The 22,725-nt window shown below is 33.4% G+C and overlaps 4 protein-coding genes across 5 annotated transcripts; 1 reads left to right on the forward strand and 3 right to left on the reverse strand.

The window, feature by feature from the left end:
- The first annotated feature begins 1,447 nt into the window (after nt 1–1,447).
- On the forward strand, nt 1,448–4,224 carry LOC146940965 (putative pectate lyase 5). Its single transcript, XM_085754729.1, has 4 exons — nt 1,448–1,648; nt 2,626–3,372; nt 3,505–3,643; nt 3,726–4,224. Exons 1-4 carry the CDS (start codon nt 1,539–1,541, stop codon nt 3,954–3,956), a joined length of 1,227 nt encoding a protein of 408 aa, XP_085610855.1. The 5' UTR covers nt 1,448–1,538; the 3' UTR covers nt 3,957–4,224.
- A 1,619-nt stretch (nt 4,225–5,843) lies between these two features.
- On the reverse strand, nt 5,844–10,317 carry LOC146940966 (T-complex protein 1 subunit epsilon). Its single transcript, XM_085754751.1, has 9 exons — nt 9,994–10,317; nt 9,555–9,873; nt 9,072–9,420; nt 8,730–8,862; nt 8,544–8,596; nt 8,260–8,362; nt 7,622–7,788; nt 6,342–6,455; nt 5,844–6,211 (listed from the first exon to the last, which is right to left on the reverse strand). Exons 1-9 carry the CDS (start codon nt 10,190–10,192, stop codon nt 6,041–6,043), a joined length of 1,608 nt encoding a protein of 535 aa, XP_085610877.1. The 5' UTR covers nt 10,193–10,317; the 3' UTR covers nt 5,844–6,040.
- A 3,332-nt stretch (nt 10,318–13,649) lies between these two features.
- Nucleotides 13,650–15,840, reverse strand: LOC146940967 (uncharacterized). Of its 2 annotated transcripts, none has more exons than XM_085754754.1 (2): nt 14,884–15,840; nt 13,650–14,806 (listed from the first exon to the last, which is right to left on the reverse strand). In XM_085754754.1, exons 1-2 carry the CDS (start codon nt 15,704–15,706, stop codon nt 13,875–13,877), a joined length of 1,755 nt encoding a protein of 584 aa, XP_085610880.1. In that variant the 5' UTR covers nt 15,707–15,840; the 3' UTR covers nt 13,650–13,874. The 2 variants fall into 2 exon arrangements, with proteins under 2 accessions (XP_085610880.1, XP_085610879.1); XM_085754753.1 differs by having other exon boundaries at nt 13,650–14,809.
- A 3,985-nt stretch (nt 15,841–19,825) lies between these two features.
- LOC146940968 (uncharacterized) lies at nt 19,826–20,629 on the reverse strand. Its single transcript, XM_085757995.1, has one exon. The coding sequence runs from the start codon at nt 20,590–20,592 to the stop codon at nt 19,948–19,950; it is 645 nt and encodes a 214-aa protein (XP_085614121.1). The 5' UTR covers nt 20,593–20,629; the 3' UTR covers nt 19,826–19,947.
- Nucleotides 20,630–22,725: the final 2,096 nt, after the last annotated feature.

Raw genomic sequence — 22,725 nt, forward strand, 5'->3', positions numbered from 1 at the left:
AACTGAAGCAGAATATATTTCAGCAACAGAGGGTGTTAAAGAGGCTATTTGGCTTCGAGGTTTGGTCAATGAACTTGGTCTTACACAGGGTGTTCTTACTGTGTTTTGTGACAGCCAGAGTGCTATTCATTTGACCAAGAATAATCGTTATCACGACAAAACCAAACACATTGATGTAAAACACCACTTTATCCGAGATATTGTTGTTGCTGGTGAAATTATAGTTGAAAAGATTCACACTTCTGAGAATCCAGCAGATATGCTTACCAAGCCACTTCCAAATACCAAGTTTCAGCATTGTCTGAACTTGGTTGGTCTCTACAACACTTAAGTGCCCTTCGGGGATTTATTTGGCGATGAGCACTTGTCGAATTCGAACCAAGGTGGAGATTGTTAGATTATGTGGCTCTAATTCTCCACTTCTACAAGCCATTATATTTGACTTTTACAAGCCAATATGTGCCTACAATATTTGACCAAGAGAAATCATGTTTTTCTTCCAAGCTCTTACTCTAGGTTGGATGTTCCAACTTTGATTCTTACTCTAGGTTGGATGTTCCAACTTTGATTCCTACTCTAGGTGGATGGTCCAACTTTGATTCCTTCACTCTTAAGTAAGAGATTAAGGCCTATATATATGTAAGCAACATGAAAGGCTTGAGACATGATAGTGAGTTATCATATAACAATTAACACACTTTGTAACATACACTTGAGTGTATTTTTGGTGAGAATTCTTGTTCCATTTTAGAGAGTATTTTAGGAGATATTGAGAGAAAATATTGTCCTTTGTCCTCATCACTATAAGAGGACTTGTTGTACTCTTTTCTTTTACATAGTGGAACTTTGCTCGTGATCGCCCGTGGTTTTTTACTTCTCATATTGAGGAGTTTTCCACGTAAATCTTGTGTGTTATTTCTCTTGTTATTTTACTTACTTCTCTTTAATTCCCAATTGCATCGATCCTGTGCTTCCGCATTGCGCTGATATCCCTAACAATTTTACCTCATTTAACGACCAATGCTATATGCAGCATAATTGATAATTGATATATAAAAAAAGACAAAGTGGGAGATTCTGATGCTGTCATCTCCAAGGGTACTTTCTTATATAAAGACAGAAAACTCATATAGCTCAAATTTCATTGTGTTGTAATTCTTTTTCTTCATTACTATATTTTCTAATTAATAATGTCCTCCTAACTCCTGAAAAGGAAAATTTGTTAACCAATTAATCAGTTATTTATGTAATGGTATACTATCGAGCTCCTTAACCGTGTATGCATGAGTTGACCTTGGAAGAAAGATGCCTCATATATAGGGAAGCAACTATAGAGTCCCTAAATTCACAAATAGCATTTGATAAACATGTTTGTTTAATCATAAATTCAGGATCCTCTCACCAAAGTTTGTTGTCTATATAAGCTAGTTATATCACTCTTATAGAACAAGTCACTACAATTTAAGTTTCCTACTTCCTTCAAAAAAAAAAAAATAAATTAAGTTTCCTACTTGATAAAAAATTTCTTCCAAAAAAATATGGCATTTGCTACCACACTAGTGTTCCATTTCTTGCTTCTTGCTCCAGTTTTGATTTATTCTTCTCATCATGTTGAAGATCCTGAATCAGTGGTCCTAGAAGTGCAGAAGTACGTTTTAAATATATCAGACCAAATTTGTATTTGTCTTATTTTACTACAAATCCTATGTTGGAAATCAGGGAGCTCTGTTTTTTTTTAATATTTCTTTTGTTTTATTTTTTGATGAAAAAACATTAGGGTGATAATATTTCTTTTATTTCCTCAAAAAAAAAAATATTTCTTTTGTTAAAGTTAGATGTTGTGAGTTTAAAATCATATACCAACATTTTTTGTTGAGAGGATCTATGTACTAACATGTAGACAAGTTTTACATAAACGTACAATCATATTTCACGATCCTATCAAGTTTTAAATAACTTTTATGAAAAAACTATTCGGATATACGAAATCAATAAAATATGTTTTTTTTAGAGGAATGAAATATGGTTTATTATATATGTAAAATGTATTTATATTTTAATATATAGCTGCTAAACTTTTTTCATATTTTTCAAATTGCAATTCCTATGTATTTGGAGTATACTGATCTTGAAAATAACATAATTACTAAATGTATGGTTTTAAACACTATTTTTTATATAAGACCAAAAAGAATAATACTTGTTAGAGTATTGCTAACAAGTAACAATATTCTCTTTTGAACACTCTCTCTAACATTCACTTCTTTCAAATTTTTAAATTAATCATGAAAATCATTTTATAACCTTTTACATTTTATTTTTGTAAATTTATATCTTTTTCTTGGATTAATCATGTAAGTATTTTAGTTTACATATTTTAGATTTTGGTTGAATTAAACAAATTATGTAAAAATGCCCAACCGATGAATAATTTTTAGAAAATACGTTGTAAATGCTTCCATTGAGGAATAAAATAGTTTAGAATGACATCTTAATGCATTCCATGGTTTGTTTACTCACACTTCATGGGTAAACAAATATGTTAATAATAGTGAGCACAACTTAAGAAGCGGTACTCAAATAGATGAAATATGAGTTATTTATTTTTGTTATTTCTATATATAGGAGCATCATTGAGAATCAGAACAGAAGAAAATTGGGTTATTATGATGCTTGTGGTACAAACAATCCAATTGATGATTGTTGGAGATGTGACCCCAATTGGGAAAATAACCGCAAGCGTCTAGCAGAATGTGCTATTGGATTCGGTAGACGTGCAATTGGAGGTAGAGATGGCAAATATTACATGGTCATTGACTCAAGTGATGACCCTGTGAATCCTAAGCCAGGAACATTAAGACATGCTGTTATCCAACAAGAGCCTTTATGGATCATTTTCAAACATGACATGGTGATCAAACTAAAGATGGATCTTCTCATGAATTCTTTCAAAACAATTGATGGTAGAGGTGCAAATGTACACATTGCTGAAGGACCATGTATAAGAATACAAGAAAAGACCAACATCATAATTCATGGTATACACATTCATCATTGTGTACGAGGTGGTAGTGGTTATGTGAGTGACTCTCCTAACCATCGTGTTAGGAAAGAAAGATCGGATGGTGATGGGATTACAATATATGGTGCGGCACATATTTGGGTGGATCATTGTTCCTTGTCAAATTGTTTTGACGGTTTGATTGATGTTGTTCATGGATCAACGGCTGTTACCATTTCTAATAATTATATGACACGTCATAACAAAGTTATGCTCTTTGGTCATAGTGATTCCTATGAAGGGGACAAAAATATGCAAGCTACTATAGCTTTTAACCATTTTGGAGAAGGGCTTGGGGGAAGAATGCCAAGGTAGGTTTATTAGTTAATTTTTTCTATGCCACAATAATTATGCCCTACTTGCCATTTGTATGTATTTTTACTCTCTTTTTTTCTATAGATTAGTCCCAACGGTTTGAATAATTTTCTACACAAATGTTGCAGATGCAGGTTCGGATACTTCCATGTGGTGAACAATGATTACACACATTGGCAACAATATGCAATCGGTGGAAGTTCGTCCCCAACTATTTTTAGTCAAGGCAATAGATTTCTAGCTCCAGATGATGATGACCACAAAGAGGTAAGATATACATAAAATAAATGTAATAGAGGAAAAATATTGATTTTGTGTTTTTGGAATGAACCATTGGGTTATTTATCAGATCACGAAGCATTTTTACTCATCAAAGGGTGAGTGGGAGAACTGGAATTGGAGATCTCAGGGAGATTTAATGTTGAATGGTGCCTACTTCACACCATCTGGAGCGGGAGCATCTTCTTCGACATATGCCAAAGCCTCAAGTATGTCAGCACGACCACCTATGCTTGTGGCTTCAATGACAGCAGGAGCTGGAGTTCTTAGATGCAAAAAGGGTTACCAATGCTACTACTAGACTGCTAGTATCCACTGTGCCGAGAAAACAATTAACTTGAACAAGTTTGGTTTTAATTTTTGGCGCTCCAGAATTTGGTTTCCTAATGAGAATGAGGAATACCAATATCGATTAGGAAAGTAACATGCATTCCCATAAAGGGCGATGTAGGATAGAAGTGTGTGTTGTAAAGTACTTAATTACGAATATTAGAGAAAAAGTTTGTGTTATTGTCTAAAGTTTGTGTTATTATCTCGGTTGACAAAAATTAGCTTTGCTCAATCTACTACCTTTGTTATTGGCAACAAAAAAAAAAAATAAAAAAAACTGCTGATGCATCTAAATTCATCCATAGTTCAACCTATTAGAAAATATCAACTCTTTAAATAGATCTCAATTCTAACAACAACCAAAAATTAATCCCTAAAGTTACATGTAGTGGCAAAGCTAACAATATTTTTATGAGGTGGCCACATATAAAGAAAAATAAAATATTATTTAAAAATTAATTGTAAATTTAAGAAATAAGCAAAAAAAATCGTAATAACTACTACGTATATAAAATGTACTTCATAAATACACTCAAAGCAACAAGAATGACTTATAAAGGGTTATAATTTACTAATTACTTATTTTTTTAATTATAAAAATAGAACTTTAATAAAAAGTCTATTTTTACAACAATAATAAATTGTTGTTAAATCTCTTAAGGCCAATGGTGATTAAAAAAAAAAATCTTGGGAGGAAGTGATAGATTATCGTTGTTGTCATATTTTCATTGTCAATCAAGAAATATATATGTATTTTTTGTTCACCTTCCGGTTCCTACACGACAGATAATCCAGAGTTTGAAAAGTAAATAAAATCAGACAAAAATTTATTTCACCCAAAATCAAACTTGGAGTAGCCAAATATATATTATTAGGGATAGCTTAATATAAAAATATACCTACTTATTCAATAAATCTTTTCTCTTTGGGGCAGCCATAGCTACCCCTTTGTTGTGGAAGGAATCGCCCGGTTACATGCAAAAAATACCATTGATTTAGTTATAACTTAAAGATTAATCTCTAAAATTATGTGCAAACGATACATTTGGTTTATTATGTGCAAAAGATACCTTTAGTTTATTAAAAAAAAGTAGGATTAATTAAGTTTTTAGTCCCTATAAATATTTACAGTTTTGTTTTTAATCCCTACAAAATAAAATCACACTTTTTAATCCTTGTGACATTTTCCTTAAGCATTTTAGGGACTAAAAATGCTGATGGAAATTTTTTATAGAAACTAAAAATGCTGATGGACAATTTTATAGGGACTAAAAAGTGTGATTTTATTTTGTAGGGACTAAAAACAAAATTCTAAATATTTATAAGGACCATTTACTTAATTAACCCAAAAAGTATGAAAAGTTTGACTCTACATTCTAAGACCCTCCAATCCATGCCTCCATTTGCAGTCCTAATTAGTTTGGCTAGTCGTGATACGAGCGGTAGGATATTGTCAACTATTTGCATATGTACCGGCCAATACCTCCAATTGGATAGATGAAACAAATATATAAACATGAGCAGTGTTGGTTAATAATGGTTATTGCAACTTTTCTTCACGTTTTAAATAAATATGAACTCAAGTACAATTTTAAAAAGCCGTTCAATCAATTTTCACCATTTAAATATCTTACCATATTGTTTTCTAAAACACACATACATATGTAATCTGTAGGATTTAATTAGACATGTATTATCAAAAACATACATATCATGTTATATCTGCAGCCTGCACCATTGCACAATGTTATAGCTTATCCAGCACACAATCCTGCAATGTAACTCAATCTTGACAACAGTAGTTCAACTTCCCAGGGCTTCACGAATTCATAATATTCAAATTAACTACGAAAATGCATCAAACAAAAGAACAATCGACCTTTATCAGGAAAAAGGAAAACAGCGACCCAACTCCAATACAAAGACGTGCCAAAATCTTAACATAAATATGCTTCAAGTTAAAATACAAACTCTGACTAAAATCATACAAATCAAACAAAATTCCATCAGCAATTCTGCATCTTGACATGCAACATGAGTTCAAGAAAAGATATATTAGTACTCAGATGGGGAAATAACATCATCAATTTTTAATATCATCTTGACAACTTGAGTAGCAAGCAATATCTGTTGCTGCTTTCCGATCAAAGTCTCAAAGACGTTTTGCTCCCTCATGTCATTGGTGCCAACATCATTGCAATCAATGCCAAAGTGAGGATTTTTCTCCTGCAGGTAAGGTTAAAGTCAATGTCATGATGTGCGGAAAATTATAGACACAGATAACTGTTCATATAGTACAACTTAGTGCATGAGCATAGTAATAATCAGGCTAAAAGCAATCATGTTCAATAATTACCGTTATTTGCTGAGACTTCACAGAAGATAATGTTTCAATTGGTTGGAGACCACTATTTTCCGCAAGGGCCATAGGAATCGACTCCAAAGCATCCCCAAATGCTCTAATTGCATACTGCAGGGGAAAGAAAAACCATCAATCAACAAAAGCATTAAAAAATAACCAAATGACGGTAAATTATAATTAGTAATGAGAATACATTTGATCCATTATTTAAAAAAAGTAAAGTAAATGATCTTTATTTGGAAAATTCTGTTCTACTCTTTCATAATTGTACTTGTCTAAATGATTGGCAGACTCCATTTGTGTCAATTTACATGCCTACTTTCAAACTATTTCTCATTAGGATACACCACTGCGTGTCTTGTCAAATTCTATATGTATGTCTATTTGAGAAGAGTTGTGGAGAACAAAATTCTCGTACCAAGACATTCTTATAATGTGAAGTATACATTCTGATGTTGACATACCAAATGCTTAAAATTTATAATCCTTGTGATTGGTGTGGCTATTAAAATTCATATCAGAAACATAATTAGAATACTCAAGAGATAGATTTTGGATTATCAGATATTGCATATTCCCATGACTCATGCAGATTCCCTCTTCATACCTTCAGATGAACTTTTGATCACAAGACAAAATTCTTAAAATGTGAAATTTAGTTGCATTTGAATTTGCTGCAAGAGTAAAATCTTATAAAAATTTGGTTTCGGTCTGATATGTTGCAGTTTCTGGGTTTTTTATATTCTACTTATAAATTTTTATTCTATTGTTTTGTATGGATTATATTGTATAAACTTCATACCCTGGACAAAATAAAGGACAAGATTTTCAGTGAACCTGATACACTAACAGTTCATTTTACCCCTCCATTTTCAGAATTTTTGTCTATGAACATTGGCAAAGTGAAGACTAAATATGGAGATAGATGGCAAACATCACGACATCAGGCAGTGTCTCTTTCGCTATTACATTTATCCCCTTTTCCAATTTGGAAATTAATTAGATCAATTGCATAATTTGAAGTTAAATATTTTAGCTTAGATTTATTTAATAAAAATAAGCAGGGTATATCTATTTGCCAAATTATGAAATTAACCACAAAGTCAAAGATCTATTGTTAACACTTAACAATAACAGGAGTTTTAAGTTTAAGAACAAATTGTGCTGAAAGTGAATGTTCAAGAGGACTACTTGTCAAAACCTAAAGTTTAGAACGACTTTAAGCACATCTCCCAAATAAATTAAACCGTGGGTTAATAATATAATATGCATACCTGTTCTACACCAGGGTATCTATCCGCAGCTGCCTCCACGGCAATAGAGCATGCAATCTCAGCTGAACCACCACCATACACAATTGAATTATTGCGAATAAGATTCCTAGCCACACACAATGCATCATGAATACTGCGCTTTGTCTCCTCAATGATCATTTTGTTACCTGCCATTACCAAACAACAAGGCAGCTTTTTTAAATTTGTCAAGATTGCTCAGGCATTCATCAGTCTTCAAATTTAATTCTATAAAGCTCCATAAAAGATTATACTACCTCCGTCCCGGTATAATTGACCTACTTTGGTTTTTCACACAGATTAAGAAAAATGTATAAATAAAGGGGAAAGTGGAATATATTGTATTGGGAATGATAAAAGTAGTATTATTTAGTGTTATATTGTATTGGGAATGATGAAAGTTGTATTGAAAATTGAAATGGGTCAGTTATTTTGGGACACTTTTTTTTAGAAAATGGGTCAGTTATTCCGGGACGGAGGGAGTAATATTCAAACTCTGAAGTAGTAAATACAATGTTGAACAACAATTCAACTAGAAACCACCTATCTCCTAAAAGATGACTAATTACATAAAATTCAGTGCAAACCACTAAAACAAAATGTTAAGGAGTACACCTCACCTCCACGAATGAATATTGTTACAGCCCTTGAGTTTGCACAATGCTCAATGTACAGCATTCGGTCTTTAGTTGTTCCAAATGCTTTTTCCCTAACGATGCCAGCCTTGAATAGATCATAAATTAACGTTACTTAAATACAAATAAAAAAACAGACAACAAGAATCATTGGCACACGTCCTAAATTACTTTCCCCACAATTGCTAGTAAATTCAAAAAAGAAGACCCAAAAAAAAAAAAGGAAAGGTCGAGGTAAGCCATAAAAAGAAATAAGGCTGAGATGATACCTTTCCCAACTTTTCTGCAGTTAACTCCTGGAACCTAGGAACAATTCTTCCACCTTCATTTACAAAAAGAAAATCACTTTGTTAATTAGCAATATAGAATAGACTACACTCATTACTCGCATGATACAGAGTTATCGAAAGAATATTCGAACTTCCAAAACAAAAGAATCATAATTGAAAGCATACCTGTTGCTATGGCAATCAATTCCAACTCAACACCACCAACCCATCTAACAGCTGGCAAGTTCCTGTGCATCAAGAGATGATTTGCTTCATCGTCAAAACCCCATTGGCAAATAACAAGGGTTGCACCTACATCCTGCAGATCAACATAAATAATCCTTTTCAATAAAGTGCAAACACATTCTAGCAGGCAAAAAAAGTAAGTTTATAAGCATATCAATTTGAACATAAATCCCAATTAGCTCAAATACCAATACCAGTAAAGAGCAAGTGACAGTGCCCTACTTAGATAGGTAAAAAAAATCACAAATAGAAATATTTACAAGACTCTCAATGAAGTCCAACCTTGCATTGTTGAACCATGTCATCAAAATATTTCTGTTCTTGTTTCCTCAACGTCTGAAACTTCTCCACTGTATCAATATCAACCTTATGCTTGGTTTTTGGCTTCGGGGGCTCAAATGGGCAAGTAAGAATAGCAATTTTAGCATCTTCAATTTGCTTTGGCATTTGAGGATGGCTCATATCCTTGTCAACAATGATTCCATATACCAACTCAGTATCTTCCAATTTCCCACCAACCTTTCCTTCTACTTTAATCAGATCCAAATTAACATCTTTCCTCTCTAGATCAGCAACAGCAAGAACCGCTTTCACAGCAATCTCTGCTAAGCTACGCTTACACCGATTCACACTGCAACATTAATACAAAAAACACAGAAATTATACAACACAGAAATCATCATAAAATTCAAAAAACAGAGACAACACTGCTTGCATCACAAAAACACACAACCAAGATCATGTATCGATTCACTAAACGCTTACATTTTGGATGACAAAGTAGTCATACAAGTCTGAATCAACGGCTCCAAAATAGTTTCACCAAACTCAAACTTATTAGCAATCTTCTCCAGATTCTCAACAGCAATCCTGGACGCCATTTCATACCCTTCAGCAATCCTAATAGGATGAATCCCACGTTCCAAAAGCCTCTCAGCTTGCTCGAGAAGAGATCCAGCCAACACAACTACTCCAGTAGTTCCATCACCGATTTCATAGTCCTGACTCCTCGACAACTCCACCATCAGCTTCGCAATCTGGTTGTCTACATCCATCTGCTCCAATATCGTCGCTCCATCATTCGCTATACACAAAAAAAATGTCACTCTAAATTTCCAAAATAAAAAACTAGGGTTTGATTTTAGGGTTTAATTGAATATAACGGAAATGAAAATGAAATGAAGAGAGAAATGGAGAAACATACATATGATGACGTCGCCGTCGGGGCTTTGAAGCATCTTATCCATACCCTTGGGACCGAGGGAGGTACGGAGAATACGAGCGACGGCTTTACCGGCGGAGATGTTAGCTTTCTGAGCATCGAGACCACGAAGACGGTTCTTCGATTCTTGTTCTCTGAGGATAATGAACGGCCTTCCGTACTCATCGAAAGCCAGCGCCATATTGGTTTACACGGTCACGATCCAAAACCCTATGGCGGTGTTTTGGTTCGAAACTGCGATCGGGAAAATGAGAGTGGTGATGTAAGAGAAATGTAGAACCCTAAAGAATGTGAGAGTGTGAAGTTGATATTATGCTACTAACTGGTTCCTTATGTTCCCACCTTTTTCTCTGATTTTTTTTCAATTTCAAGCCCGGTGATGTTTGGGCTGGTTTGTTTCTTATGGGTATTTGTTGAGTTCTAAATATTTCACTACTTTTAATTACAACACCCCCTTTCCCTCTCTTTGAATTTGACTGTTGTCCAAAATTTAACATTACTTACTCCATTTCGTAATAACTCACCTAGTTGACCAATTAACGTAGGTTAAAAAACTGTGTAAATGAAAGAGTGAGAATAATATATTTACCAAAGTATCTTTATTTTATATTGGTATTGGTATATTTACATTCACTGTAAGTTTAAAGTATGTGATATTATTGAATTTGAAGTGATGAAAATAGTATTAAATAGAGGGTATAATTGAAATGACAAAAAATAAATTCATGTTGTGTTGAAAATTAAAAGAGGGTGATCATTTTAGGATAAATATTTTTACAAATAGATAAGTTATTTTGGGACAAAGGGAGTGCTTTTTAAGATTTTTTACATGTGTTTGATTTAACTTTTACATTTTCAAATTTTACAGAGCACCACTTATTAAATGTTTCAATCCTCTAATATCACTAAGCTCTCAACGCCAATATTGTATTTATTCTAAATTTGAAAAGTTCCAAGTTACTGACTTGTTTCACATTTGTCTTAGTAATTATGGGAAATTTCATATGAACTATGCGGTCAAATCATTTGATAAAAAAAAAAAAAAATAATGTTGTTACAAATAAACCATCAATTTAGCCTTTGAAGTATCAACCTCTCACCAATTTTAGTCTCTAAATTATAAAAATTTACTAAATAGTCCCTAAAATCCATCAATTTAGTCCTTGGTGTTGAGATTTTGGGGGACAAATTGATGGATTTTTATATATTTTAAGGACTAAATTGAGAAATTTTGTATAGTTTAGGGACTATTTAGTTTATTTTTTAAGTTTAGGGACTAAATTGAAGATAGAGTGATAGTTTAGGGAGTAAATTGATGGTTTATTCCCGTTATTACTATTGAATTTCATGCTTTAATAAACGTTATAAGGTGATAACTGAGAGTAAATATGGTTGATATGCTTATGATATAAATGTTGATGTGGTGTTTAGTTAATAGTTAATATCTTCATTTAATTTTAGTAACTTTCGATACCGTTGGCTTCCCTAAGAGAAGCCAGGGCCATGGCTTCTATTAGAGCTCTTACTCTTGATATTATCCTTTTAAGATTCTACTCCTTAACCAGATTGCAACATGGTACAATGTTGTGTACAAAGCAATAAGCATTATGCAAGAGCTTTAGAAGATTTGCTGCCGATTGGGCATGTCCACTCATTCAATCTAGAAGATTTTGCTGAACTGTTGAAAAGAATGATTACACCATAGTTTTATTATTTAACTACTCTGTGTAATTGAGTGCTAGAGATAATATTTGCACAATTATATTACTTAAAGCTCTATTACACATACACCTTTGGTCTCAGCTCAAATTCTTCTTCAGTCAGAGACATTTGTTGTTGCACTTTCCTCGACAGTTTTAAGGTATTGTTACTATTGAATTGAATATTAGAGTTTTGTTTAACTTCGACTAATTACTTTTGTTTGCTATTGAGGTCTTTAATCATGTTGTTTGCTAGTGGTGTTCATACATCACAATTGCTACTACAGGAGTAGTTGTCCTCAGTTCTCACACTAAACAGGTATATTAGAACCTCTTGTTTGTTTCTTGTTTACACCTGTTTTGTAAATTGTTATTGCAATGAGTTTTCTACGTTGAGTTATCCACGATGGATATATGTGTGCAAGTACAAACTAAAAAGTACGTGGATCTTCATATTGTGCTTAGATTTTTATTTGATATTACAAACGTGCTAGAAAATGAAACTTTAAAATGTGATATGATAAATATAAATATATTCTTGTTAGCTTACTCTTGCACAAAATTTTAGCGAGCCTAATCTACTTAATATAGATTTCTATAAAATGTTCTTGCTAGCGGACACGATCAAATGGTCCAAGCCAAACCCTTCTTGTAAAGTTAGTCATGAGTACTACCAAATGACAATTGAAGGTAATGAATGATCAACGTATTGTAAAGATAATTAGCCACATCCACCCCATATACTACTCCCATTATGGATGCTCACAGTAGCATACAAAAGCCGCCAAGCCAAATACTGGACACACACACACTTTGAACCAAGACAAAGACCAGAAAACAGACTCTTTAAACTTTCACAGGGCACCAGAAACACATTCTCAAAGCCAATCATGGCCAAACACACACGGCCACACAACCCCCTACTGACAGGGACGCCTACACTTAGAAAACAAACCACCACTGAAGGCCAAAAAAAAAAAACACAGCTGCAGAGCAAAAACAGCACCAGCAAAACAACTCAGAGACAAACACATACGGAACCAAGCTGTAGAACTCACTCCAAAGCTCAACAAAAAGTTCATCAAATATTAAAAGAGATCAATAATTGAAACATTAAACAATTAAAGCGAACAATAATTAAATATGTTAGTAAAAGCTCTAAAGGTAGTAGTGATATTCGTATGAGACTACAAATTTTTTCACTCCAAAGAAAGCCCTCTCACAACCTGTAGCGCCGCAACCATGAACAATCTGAAATAGATACTTTGAAACATCTGATTTCCATACATCTAAACAGCAGCAACTAGTCCCTCATTTGGATCATGAATTTTATAGGTTCTCTTCTAGATTACAATTGCGCAACATTTTTCTCGCAATTGTCCTAAGATGATCAAAGTGCATTCAGGTTCTGCTACATAATACACGATATTTTTTAAGTTCTGACATAAAGAATATAAAGATTATTAGTTACTCTTCAACCTTAATATGGTATTCTCCAATAAGTTAGGTTGGTATGCATAAATGAGAAGCCAGTGTTGGTGACTATTGATGCCTAAATTTGAGAACTCGTCTTTTTTTGACATTGAATGTTACTATAACTCTTATCACAAGTACTATTATAGAAACGTCAAAGTAGAGTCTATGATATCCTCAAAACACACAAGAAAATTTTGAGATCATTCTAAATGTTTGAATAAGAAAACAAGAAATCATGTAATTTATGTTGTTATTGGGTACTATTTAGTTGGGCACTAGATAAGGAAACAATGAAGTAGTCTCTTCACTACAGGTATATGATAGTGTATATTTTTAGTCCCACATATCATTGTTGCTTCTGCATTGCTTAGATTTTGCTATGTCATTGTTACTGCAGTCAAAGAACAAATATTTTTTTCCTATTCTATGATAAGTGATAAATACTATCATGCAGAATAGATATAAAAGAGTAATAAAATAGTGTCTTTGTAGAGCAAATCTAAAGTAAGGTTCACGAGAGTTACTTTCATTGTGGAGAGATACTATTTCCACAGCAAAGGAAGTTCAAATCCACAAGTTAGTAGAAATATTATCACTAAAATAAAGGAAAAGAAGCTAACAATAAGGGTCATTATCTTCAGAGACAGTGATCTCAACATTGTGACGTGACTTCAGCATCTTTGTTCGTCATTTGAGGTTCGCTTCAAGCTCTGAATCCTTGGACGAACCATCTGCTCGACCATCACTGCCTTCACTCTCCTCTCCCTCATCATCAACTACAATTTCACCATCTCTTACCCGACCCCAAAGGCGCATGGCATCTAATTTTCCTTTATCAACTGAGCACAAGAAGGCAGCTTGAGACTTGGCACATTTGAAACCTTCCAAATACTGATGGTCTGCATCAGACAAGACCTCTTGAAGCCTCTTTTTCTCGTCGGTCAGATTGACCTGAGTGGATTTGAGCAGATCACGCTCTTCCTTCAAAGCAGACTCTAAGTCGATTTTTTCCATGCGCCATTTCTCTTGTTTGGTGTTCAAGTCAAGCACTTCTTTTTTAAGCTTGTCTTGAGCTACGTGAGCAACCTCCAGTTTTCTCTTCAAATCTTCGTTCTCGATAACCAGCTTATCCTCTTCATTCTCTTTAATCAGCTTATCCATGCCATCTGAGATCACAGCTTGTTTCACCTCCTTCATAAGAGTTAAAGCTAGTTCAACCATATCTTCTTTCCTCAGTTTAGAAAGACGTGTTCTGTCAACCCCTAATGAAGACCAAACCTCATCATCTATCATACAGGGACGGAAATGAACATCCACCATGGTTGGTGCCAGACCAACCAAAGGGACCTTGGAGGAAGGAACATTCCCAGCAATGCCAGTTTCTACTGACCCCTTAATTCCACTAGTCAAGGCAAGGGGGGCAGATGACTCCGTGACACGAGCTTGTTTATGAATCCGGGGCTCAGCTGGGACCTTGGCTAGTCTTTTTCGCCTCTTTTTCTTAAGCTGACTGCCTGAAGGTGCGGCCATGGTACTGTTGGAAGCTGAAGCATCAACAACCGAATCCTTCGAAGGTAGGAATTTCGCCAAGTCCTTTTTCTCAAGCTTGCATGTCATGTCTACTGCAACAACAAAAAATGAGTATCAATGTAATATACATACATCAATATAAACGAAGATAACAAGCATAACTTACAAATATGATTCATCAAAGCATGGCGATTTTCATTAAACTTTTTTATCAAGTCAGCAGCACAATGAAACTTTGGTAAACGGCCCAACTGTTGGACTTCATCGCGCTCAACTTCGTCCAATTGTTCAATCTCAAAGGTATGGTAACTAACAACATGATCAGTTGTCCAATGAAGGGGAAAACGAGGATTTCCCCCTTCATCGAAGAAAGACGAGGAACAAACTCTAAAGAACTTGTTCTTCCAGTTCTTGTAGGTAGAATCAAAAGGACCCACCAACCATCTCCCTGGTCGGCGTCTTGCAGAAATCCATCCAGCCTTTCCCGATGCACGTGATTGAAAGGAGAAGAAATACAAAAATTTACTGACACTAGGCTGAATACCAACACAAGAACAAAGGATTTCAAATGCTTTCATATAACCCCATGTATTTGGATGAAGTTGCGTAGGAGCAACATTTAGTGTAGCCAAAAAGTCACATTGAAACTTGGAAAAAGGAAGTGAAATTGATAATTTGTCAGAGAGGAACTTATACATATAAATGAACTCTGGTTCATTTTCATCTTTGTGCTTGTGTTGCCAACACACACGTTCTTGTTTGGAGCATGGAAAAAATGAAAATTCATTTTGTGAGGAATTATGAGTGAGCTGAATCTGTTGTTGCAAAACTGAGTGGAGCTCCAGAACTTCAGGACTAACCCATGATTCATAGTTTAAAATGTTAAAAGATGAACCTTCTTCAGCATTAGCCTTGTCAAGGCTAGAAGATGATGAAGAACTGAAACTAGGTTTTGGTTTTTGAGAGGAAAAGTGCTTAGTGTTACTCATTACTAAGTTTGATTGAAAAGTTTGCAAAGAAAGTAAAAATGGAAAAGATCAAAGATAGTAATCAAAGAAAAAGCTGATTTTGTGTGTGACTGAAAAGAAATGGGAGTGAGTGGATTTGTGTGCAGTACGGTTTTGGTGGCTGCCTGCACCAAGTAAACGGTTATGGGAGAGAGAGTCTGTACGAACAATTAATTCTTCTGCAAGTTTGAGTTTTTATTTCTTTTATAACAAGTTTGCTTTATTTTTCAATAATTCTTGACCAAAAAAAAAAAATTAATTATACGGATTATATTATTTGATTTTTATTGTTTTTTCTTTTATTTAGTCATATCATTAGACCATTTGCAATGGTCTGTTGAAAGTGAGATTCAACAGCAAAAAATGCTCCAATGGTTTGTTGAGAGACTGTTGAATGGTGAGTTGGATGAGAGAGGAGATGAAAGCATTAAACATTGTTGAAACCTGACGAAAGTGCCAAGTGTCGCGGTTTTGTTCGCTGAAACATGGCGCGTGTAACACACGCGCAGACAACACGCGTGAGGTGCAGTTGACGGAGAGAGAAAAACGAATTTTTGAAAGTAAAGGAACACGTGCTGCTTTGTTATTGGTTGTCCGGATTTTAATTTTTATAATAATTGGACCTCAATAATTTTGGTTGTAAATTAATTTTAAAAAAAATAAAAAATACCAAAATTCATGATTTTTTTTTCTCTATAAATAGAGACTTGGTTCATTTGATTTGGACACAGAAAAAAAAACCAAGTTTTTCACTATATTAGTCTTATTATTATCTTTCAATTAGCAAAATTAGTTTCTTGTATTGCATTTCAAATTAAGAAAATAAAAAAATATTTAAATAAATTTTGTTTAATTATAATCGTTAAGTGTATATTATTTTAATTTAATTATAATTGATATTTTTATTTTTATGTAATTAAAAATATAAAATTAAATAATAAAATTAAATAAGAATATGAATTAAAAAAGTGGTGGGGTAGAGTGTTGGTGGGGTAGATTGTTTAATGTTGTTTAACCATTGGAGAGGGTTATTTGTGAATGTTTGTTTAATGTTTAGGTGGAAGAGAGAGAAAATGATGTGGAGTGTTGGGAAGTGAAAAAGTGGATGTTTAAACAAAAAATGTTGTTTAACCATTGTAGATGGTCTTTAGTTGTTATTTTTTTGAAAGAGTCATAGCATTAGTTGTAAATATTGTATTTTTATACAATTGTCAAATACGTAGCTGATTTTTTGTTCTTCAAATAACATTTCTTCTCTTTAAATTGAGAGTTTCTTTCAAAAATTTATTACTTGTTGTCTTCAACTCATGTGTGTGTACACACACTTTCTATTCTAAAATTCATTTTTGTTTGAATTGTTTTGCAAGAATTAAGTACTAAAAAGATATACAAAGTGTATCGATAGATTATGTTATTGGAAGATACTATAAGTATAGGTGAAAATACATATAGGTGAAAATACATTTTGGTCTAGTTAGGCTTTGTGTAGTCTAAGTTTGATCTGTCGAAATATTTACGACTTAAGTCTAACTTGTAAATTTTTATAGATTTGTTTTCGATATTTGAGTTTAATCTTTCAAAAGTATGATATGACATGTTACTCTTTAAAAACATATTTTATATAGGAGTGCAATTTGATCCATCCATCCAATTGTTTGTCCATTCAATCCCACCACCAAATAAGAAATGTTGGACATGGCTTAGGGAGAGATTTATTTTCTCATCTTATACGGTGTAGAGCAACTCAAAGATTTTGATTGAAATGATTTCTGACAATTTTAACGGGGTTATCCCTATTTTAGTTCAGTGTATCGCAAACTTTTGAAGATGAGCTTGCATGTGCAAATGAACCATAATTAGTGTGAAGGAAATATAAGTGGTAATTGACTTGCACACATTATCATTAAGGATCATTTGAATTTATTTGTTTTTGAGACTTCTCCTAGTAAACTTCAAAAACTCATGTTTGTTAATATTTTTGGGGCTTGTTTTCTTGAACTCATTTTTTTATATTTCTTTTATCCCTATCTTTTCTATTTTTTTTTTTGTCACAGAATTTTCTTATTCTGTGTGTAAGCTTCAAATGAAGGGTTTTCTTTTTCTCTACAACAACCTATATGCATGATCAGGACAGTCTTTGTACGAACATGAGTGGCTTCGTTGCAACAAGCAAATTCTTCATGTTTCAATCGTCAATCACATGGTTTGCTCCGGTTTAAAAATGTCAATTCAAAAGGATCATTTCAAAATTGTGTTGTTCCGTTACATGCCTTTAACTAAATTTTTTTTTTATAAGGATTGTATTAAAAGGTTGGGAAATGTTGCGTTGTCAACATTTTAGTTGTTTAACAATGTATAAATATTCTTTAAAAAAAACCAATGTATAAATATATTGTATAGGTATTATTTCATTTTTTAACTAGTTGTTTCTCTCTTTAGTTATACCAATGGTTATTTTTATGATCTCTGTAAGCTTTTATCAGGTAGTAGAGATATTGTATATTATATGTAAGGAACCGGGTTCAAACTCTGGATACTCCACTTCTCCACATTTAAAATGTGTGAGCTCTAGCCATCTAGACTACTTGACCAAAAACACCACTAAACTACTTGACCAAAAACAATAGTTATTTTTATTTTTATTTTAACTAATAGTTATATCAATGGTTATAAATTATGTATGTTTATAATTATCAAATAATTGTTGTTTTTTAAATGTTCAAATAACATTATTCTAAAAGGTTATACTTATAATGGTTGTAAAAAAAAAAGGTTATACTTATAAACTACATAGATAAAATTAGAAATTAGATTAATCTATAGGACCTACCTAAATCAATTTAACCTAACAATAAATATGAATGTAATATAGGATTAAAACTACACATTGTGTGTTCATAAATCATAGTGAAACTGACAAATTAGTATCAAAATTATTGGTACGAAGATTTGTGATGTCTCATATGCGAACTCGGAATCTCTCATTTAAACGTAAGTTATTTGTAACTCCTTCTTTATATAAAAAATAAAAAAAATAAAAAAAAAACACTACACATTGTACAGTTAATTTGAATTAGTAGCATAATAATATGTGAATAGTGAAGGAAACTAAAGCTTACATTTTTTTCCCAATGAATTTCTTCCATCTATCAAAAAAAAAAAAATACTCCTTCAAAAATCTATCAAAAAAATATATTATATCTTTTCCATAGAAAATGTTCACTTGTCTCCCTAATTATTATTATTATTATTAGACTAATAAAAGATGAAAATCATGCTAAAGGAGTACAAAAATAATATAAAAATGAGGACAAAAATACATGATAAGTTGTGAACACATTTTCTTAACCAAATATTCTAATTCGAATCCAATTATGAAATTAGACATGATACATGGTTAAAATAAACAATGTGTCAACTAACACCCATATTCTACGAAGCATGGACTCCGACACGGATACCTAACACGATACTGATATGGACACGTCGACACCGTTAATGTAAAAAATATAAGACACCGACACTGTTACATATATGTTAATTTATTTAAAGACGGGCAAAAATGAAAATGAAAATACATATATAGACATATAACTTGAGCAATTTATGTCATTAGAAAAAATTTCTACAACAAGATTTCATAGTATTTGACTTTTATTTATTCATCTACTATCAAAAATGCTAGAAATGATATAATCAACTATAACGTTTATAATCCCTAATTGATCAATATTTCTCAAATCATATGTAACTCTTGTATTTATGGTGTGCGGAAGCAAGAGAGAAAAAAATATGTTTTAGATATTTGTCTAAATTGTTCGACACGGCTCGTATGAGTGTTATACAGGTATCAGACACCAATTGTAGGAGTGTCGAAGTAAAGAAAAAACAATTATTTAGGACACCGGTTTGACACGTGTCGTACGGGTATCATAGGAGTGTCGGACACCAATGCGTGTCTGACACCGCGACATGCCTAGTTGTAGAAGAGGTGTCCGTGCTTCATAGCCCATATTCATATAACCTTAATTGTACTATCAAATCACCATTTGAGAAAGATGGAAAGAAAAAGAAAACAAGAGTGATTACTTACACAAGCTATTATTAAAGCATAAACAGTTTCATCACTTAAGAAATTTACAAGCAAAATCAGTTAACGATACCACTGTAGTATAATCCATATCATGCTAGTTATAGTATTGTAACGGATGAACTGTGAAAGATTATGTATACTTCCAAGCCTCAATTTTCTTCCCAAGGAGGAACGCACAGTAAGCATCAACACTCGCATAAATAACTTGCTCATCACTCAAATCTTCATCATCCCAATCACTTCTACCGATTTCACTTCTCAGTTCCGGCACCATTTCGTACCCTAAGCATTTAAAGATGATTTCCGTCACCGAAGCAAGTGCTAGGTTTTCATATTCATCTTCACCTTCCGCGTAATGCCTGAGATCTAACGGATCCCTATACATCACGAGTTTGTGCTCCGATGACTCCATCTTCCGGCGATCGGAGTGGTTCCAAAACCCTACAAACGTGTAGTCGGGATCCTTAAGAAGTTTACGGAGAATCCTTGGAATATAGTTAGTGTAACCTAGTTGGAAGATTAAGCATCGGCGACCGATGCAAAGCTGTAATGTGTCTGCTGGAGGATCTCGGCCTCCGGGAGTCCATTGAACGCCGAGACCAACAACAGAACCATTCCGTTGTAGCTCGCGGCGACAGAACAAAAGTGTGGCGTAAATCCACTTTCTAACGACGGAGGCAACGGCGGTAACGGTGACTTTGATTTCAGTACCTTGAACGTTGACCGTGTAAACGTCGTGGTTATTACACCGGTCATGGTCGACAATGATGGCCATTTTGGATTTGTGAGTGAGAATCTCTCTGGTGGTGAGTGGATTTGTGGAGAGCGATTTTGCTGACTGCACCAAGCAAGTGGTTATATATATGAGGGAAAGTTTGTGCGTAGTGGATTTTGATTATGTAACAACATCTCGCTGCAAATTCTCAACAACCAATTAACTTCTTGTGCAAGTTTGAGTTTTTATTTTATTTTTTATAAATATTTTTTACTATGTTATTAGGTGGCTTTTAAGGGGGAAGGTATTTTAAAATTAAGACTGGTCGGACCCAGAGATATGACAGGTTCTGTCAATTTCAAAGACCAATCTGATGTGATCTAGTCGGATCAATGACCCAACTAGTGAACCAATGTAACCTGAACCAGACCGAATACTTTGATGTCCCAAAAGCATGCCTAGATAGAATTGAACCCAAAAACATGCCTAGATAGAACATGCCTAGATAGGGAAAATACTTCCATGACATAGCTTGTGTGTCATTGGTGCCATTGGGGAAATCCTGACCATTGATGTGTGTGGATGTGTGTGGGGATGTGTGTGTGATGTGTGTGTGTGTGGTGGAGATGCAAGCTATGGCACCAATGGCACACAAGCTATGGCACCAAAGTGGAGTCCCCTAGATAGAATTGAACTTGTGACCGAATACTTTGATGTCCCAAAAACATGCCTAGATAGAATTGAACCCAAAAACATGCCTAGATAGAACATGCCTAGATAGAATTGAACTTGTGACTTGTGACCAAGGCTTTACTTTTTATATTGCTTACCACCATGCGAGGTCTACTTGCTTCTAAATACTGAATCCAAGTTATATATTTAAATACTTTCATCATTAAGAAACGTAAACTCAAATTCACACACCTATATCTATATTTTTTCCTCTTTATTTAATTGTATGAATATTGTTTCATTTATAAAAAATAAAAAAAAATAAAAAAAAAACTCACGTTCTTAGCTTTTTTTTTGTTTTTGTTTCCGACCATCATCTACATCTTTTTTTTTTATATCTATCATGTATCAATAAAATTTGTTATTTTAAGGAATGTATCGATAATTTCTTTTTAGGGGTGATAAAATATTGTTTTTTTTAAGAAACATGCTCATTGCATTTTGTTAATTATATATTTCTGGTTAATTTGTATTTTGAAATGCATGAATTTTATCAATTTCTTTATTGAAGAATTTTTATTAAATTTTATAGTTAAGAAATTTAAGTCAAATTTTTTAATTTTTTTATATATAAACCAAATTAACAATCATGCGGTCCTACCATTGACCCACTAGTCCGACCAGTGACCCAATGTCTTGATCGATCCAGGTTTTAAAACGTTGGTTTCCGCCTTTATGTTTTCAGGTATGTTGTTCATCAATGGACTACATAAAATACCCTATCAAATTTGATCGGCGGTTCAAATTTGATAAAAATGAAAATGAGAGTATTTATACATTTTCACACGCAATCTTACCGATCAAACCCTTCACACATCAACATTGATCCTTTAACTCACTGCATGGACGGTTCAAAACTCTTTTTCAATCTTTACGCATCAACATTGATCCTTCAATTATCAAATTTTTGTTTCTTTCTTTTATTATAGAAATGTATGTAGAATGTACATTAGTTATTGATTATTGTATTTGAGATATCTATACAATTTGGTGGATACTGTAACACCCCGTTTTCCCAACGTAAAATTTTCATAAATAAAATCAGAGTCTAACAACTTTAAACGGAATGCTACACTTCTTAAAAATTCATAAACTGAATAAATAACAATTTATTCTTCAAAATCATTTAACATAAGTAATTCAAAACTTCCTAACGGAATTAGTTCATTCAACATAAAAAGTATTTGGCACGCAGGCCTCATCAGAAAATCTCATAAGTCTTAGTTCAATATTTATTCATAAAAGTTCATAAACAATACGTAAGGAATAGAAGTAAAGTCAAGTCTCATCCCATTACGTATCAGAGCACCTAAAGACACTATGAGAGATAGCCACCCATGACTGCAGCTAACCTTGATTACCTGCAAGTTACCCATACGAAGGGCAACATTTCCAAGCAGAGGGGTGAGATTTCTCAAAACAAAAATATTAAACATATAAATCATATAAAATACATTCAAC

Source organism: Medicago sativa, chromosome 3 (assembly GCF_051527215.1).
Source record: "Medicago sativa cultivar Bolivia chromosome 3, Bolivia_mono, whole genome shotgun sequence".
Classification (NCBI taxonomy): domain Eukaryota; kingdom Viridiplantae; phylum Streptophyta; class Magnoliopsida; order Fabales; family Fabaceae; genus Medicago; species Medicago sativa.

Bases quoted from the DNA above. Each gene is read 5' to 3' on its own strand.
- LOC146940965 (XM_085754729.1), top strand. From the start codon at position 1,539: ATGGCATTTGCTACCACACTAGTGTTCCATTTCTTGCTTCTTGCTCCA. The intron at 1,649-2,625 runs GTACGTTTTAAA...TTCTATATATAG, and splicing joins GTGGTCCTAGAAGTGCAGAA to GAGCATCATTGAGAATCAGA. The intron at 3,373-3,504 runs GTAGGTTTATTA...CAAATGTTGCAG, and splicing joins CTTGGGGGAAGAATGCCAAG to ATGCAGGTTCGGATACTTCC.
- LOC146940966 (XM_085754751.1), bottom strand. From the start codon at position 10,192: ATGGCGCTGGCTTTCGATGAGTACGGAAGGCCGTTCATTATCCTCAGA. The intron at 9,421-9,554 runs GTAAGCGTTTAG...TTAATGTTGCAG, and splicing joins ACTACTTTGTCATCCAAAAT to TGTGAATCGGTGTAAGCGTA. The intron at 8,597-8,729 runs GTATGCTTTCAA...TTGTAAATGAAG, and splicing joins ATTGATTGCCATAGCAACAG to GTGGAAGAATTGTTCCTAGG.
- LOC146940967 (XM_085754753.1), bottom strand. From the start codon at position 15,706: ATGAGTAACACTAAGCACTTTTCCTCTCAAAAACCAAAACCTAGTTTC. The intron at 14,810-14,883 runs GTAAGTTATGCT...TTGTTGTTGCAG, and splicing joins TGCTTTGATGAATCATATTT to TAGACATGACATGCAAGCTT.
- LOC146940968 (XM_085757995.1), bottom strand. From the start codon at position 20,592: ATGGCCATCATTGTCGACCATGACCGGTGTAATAACCACGACGTTTAC.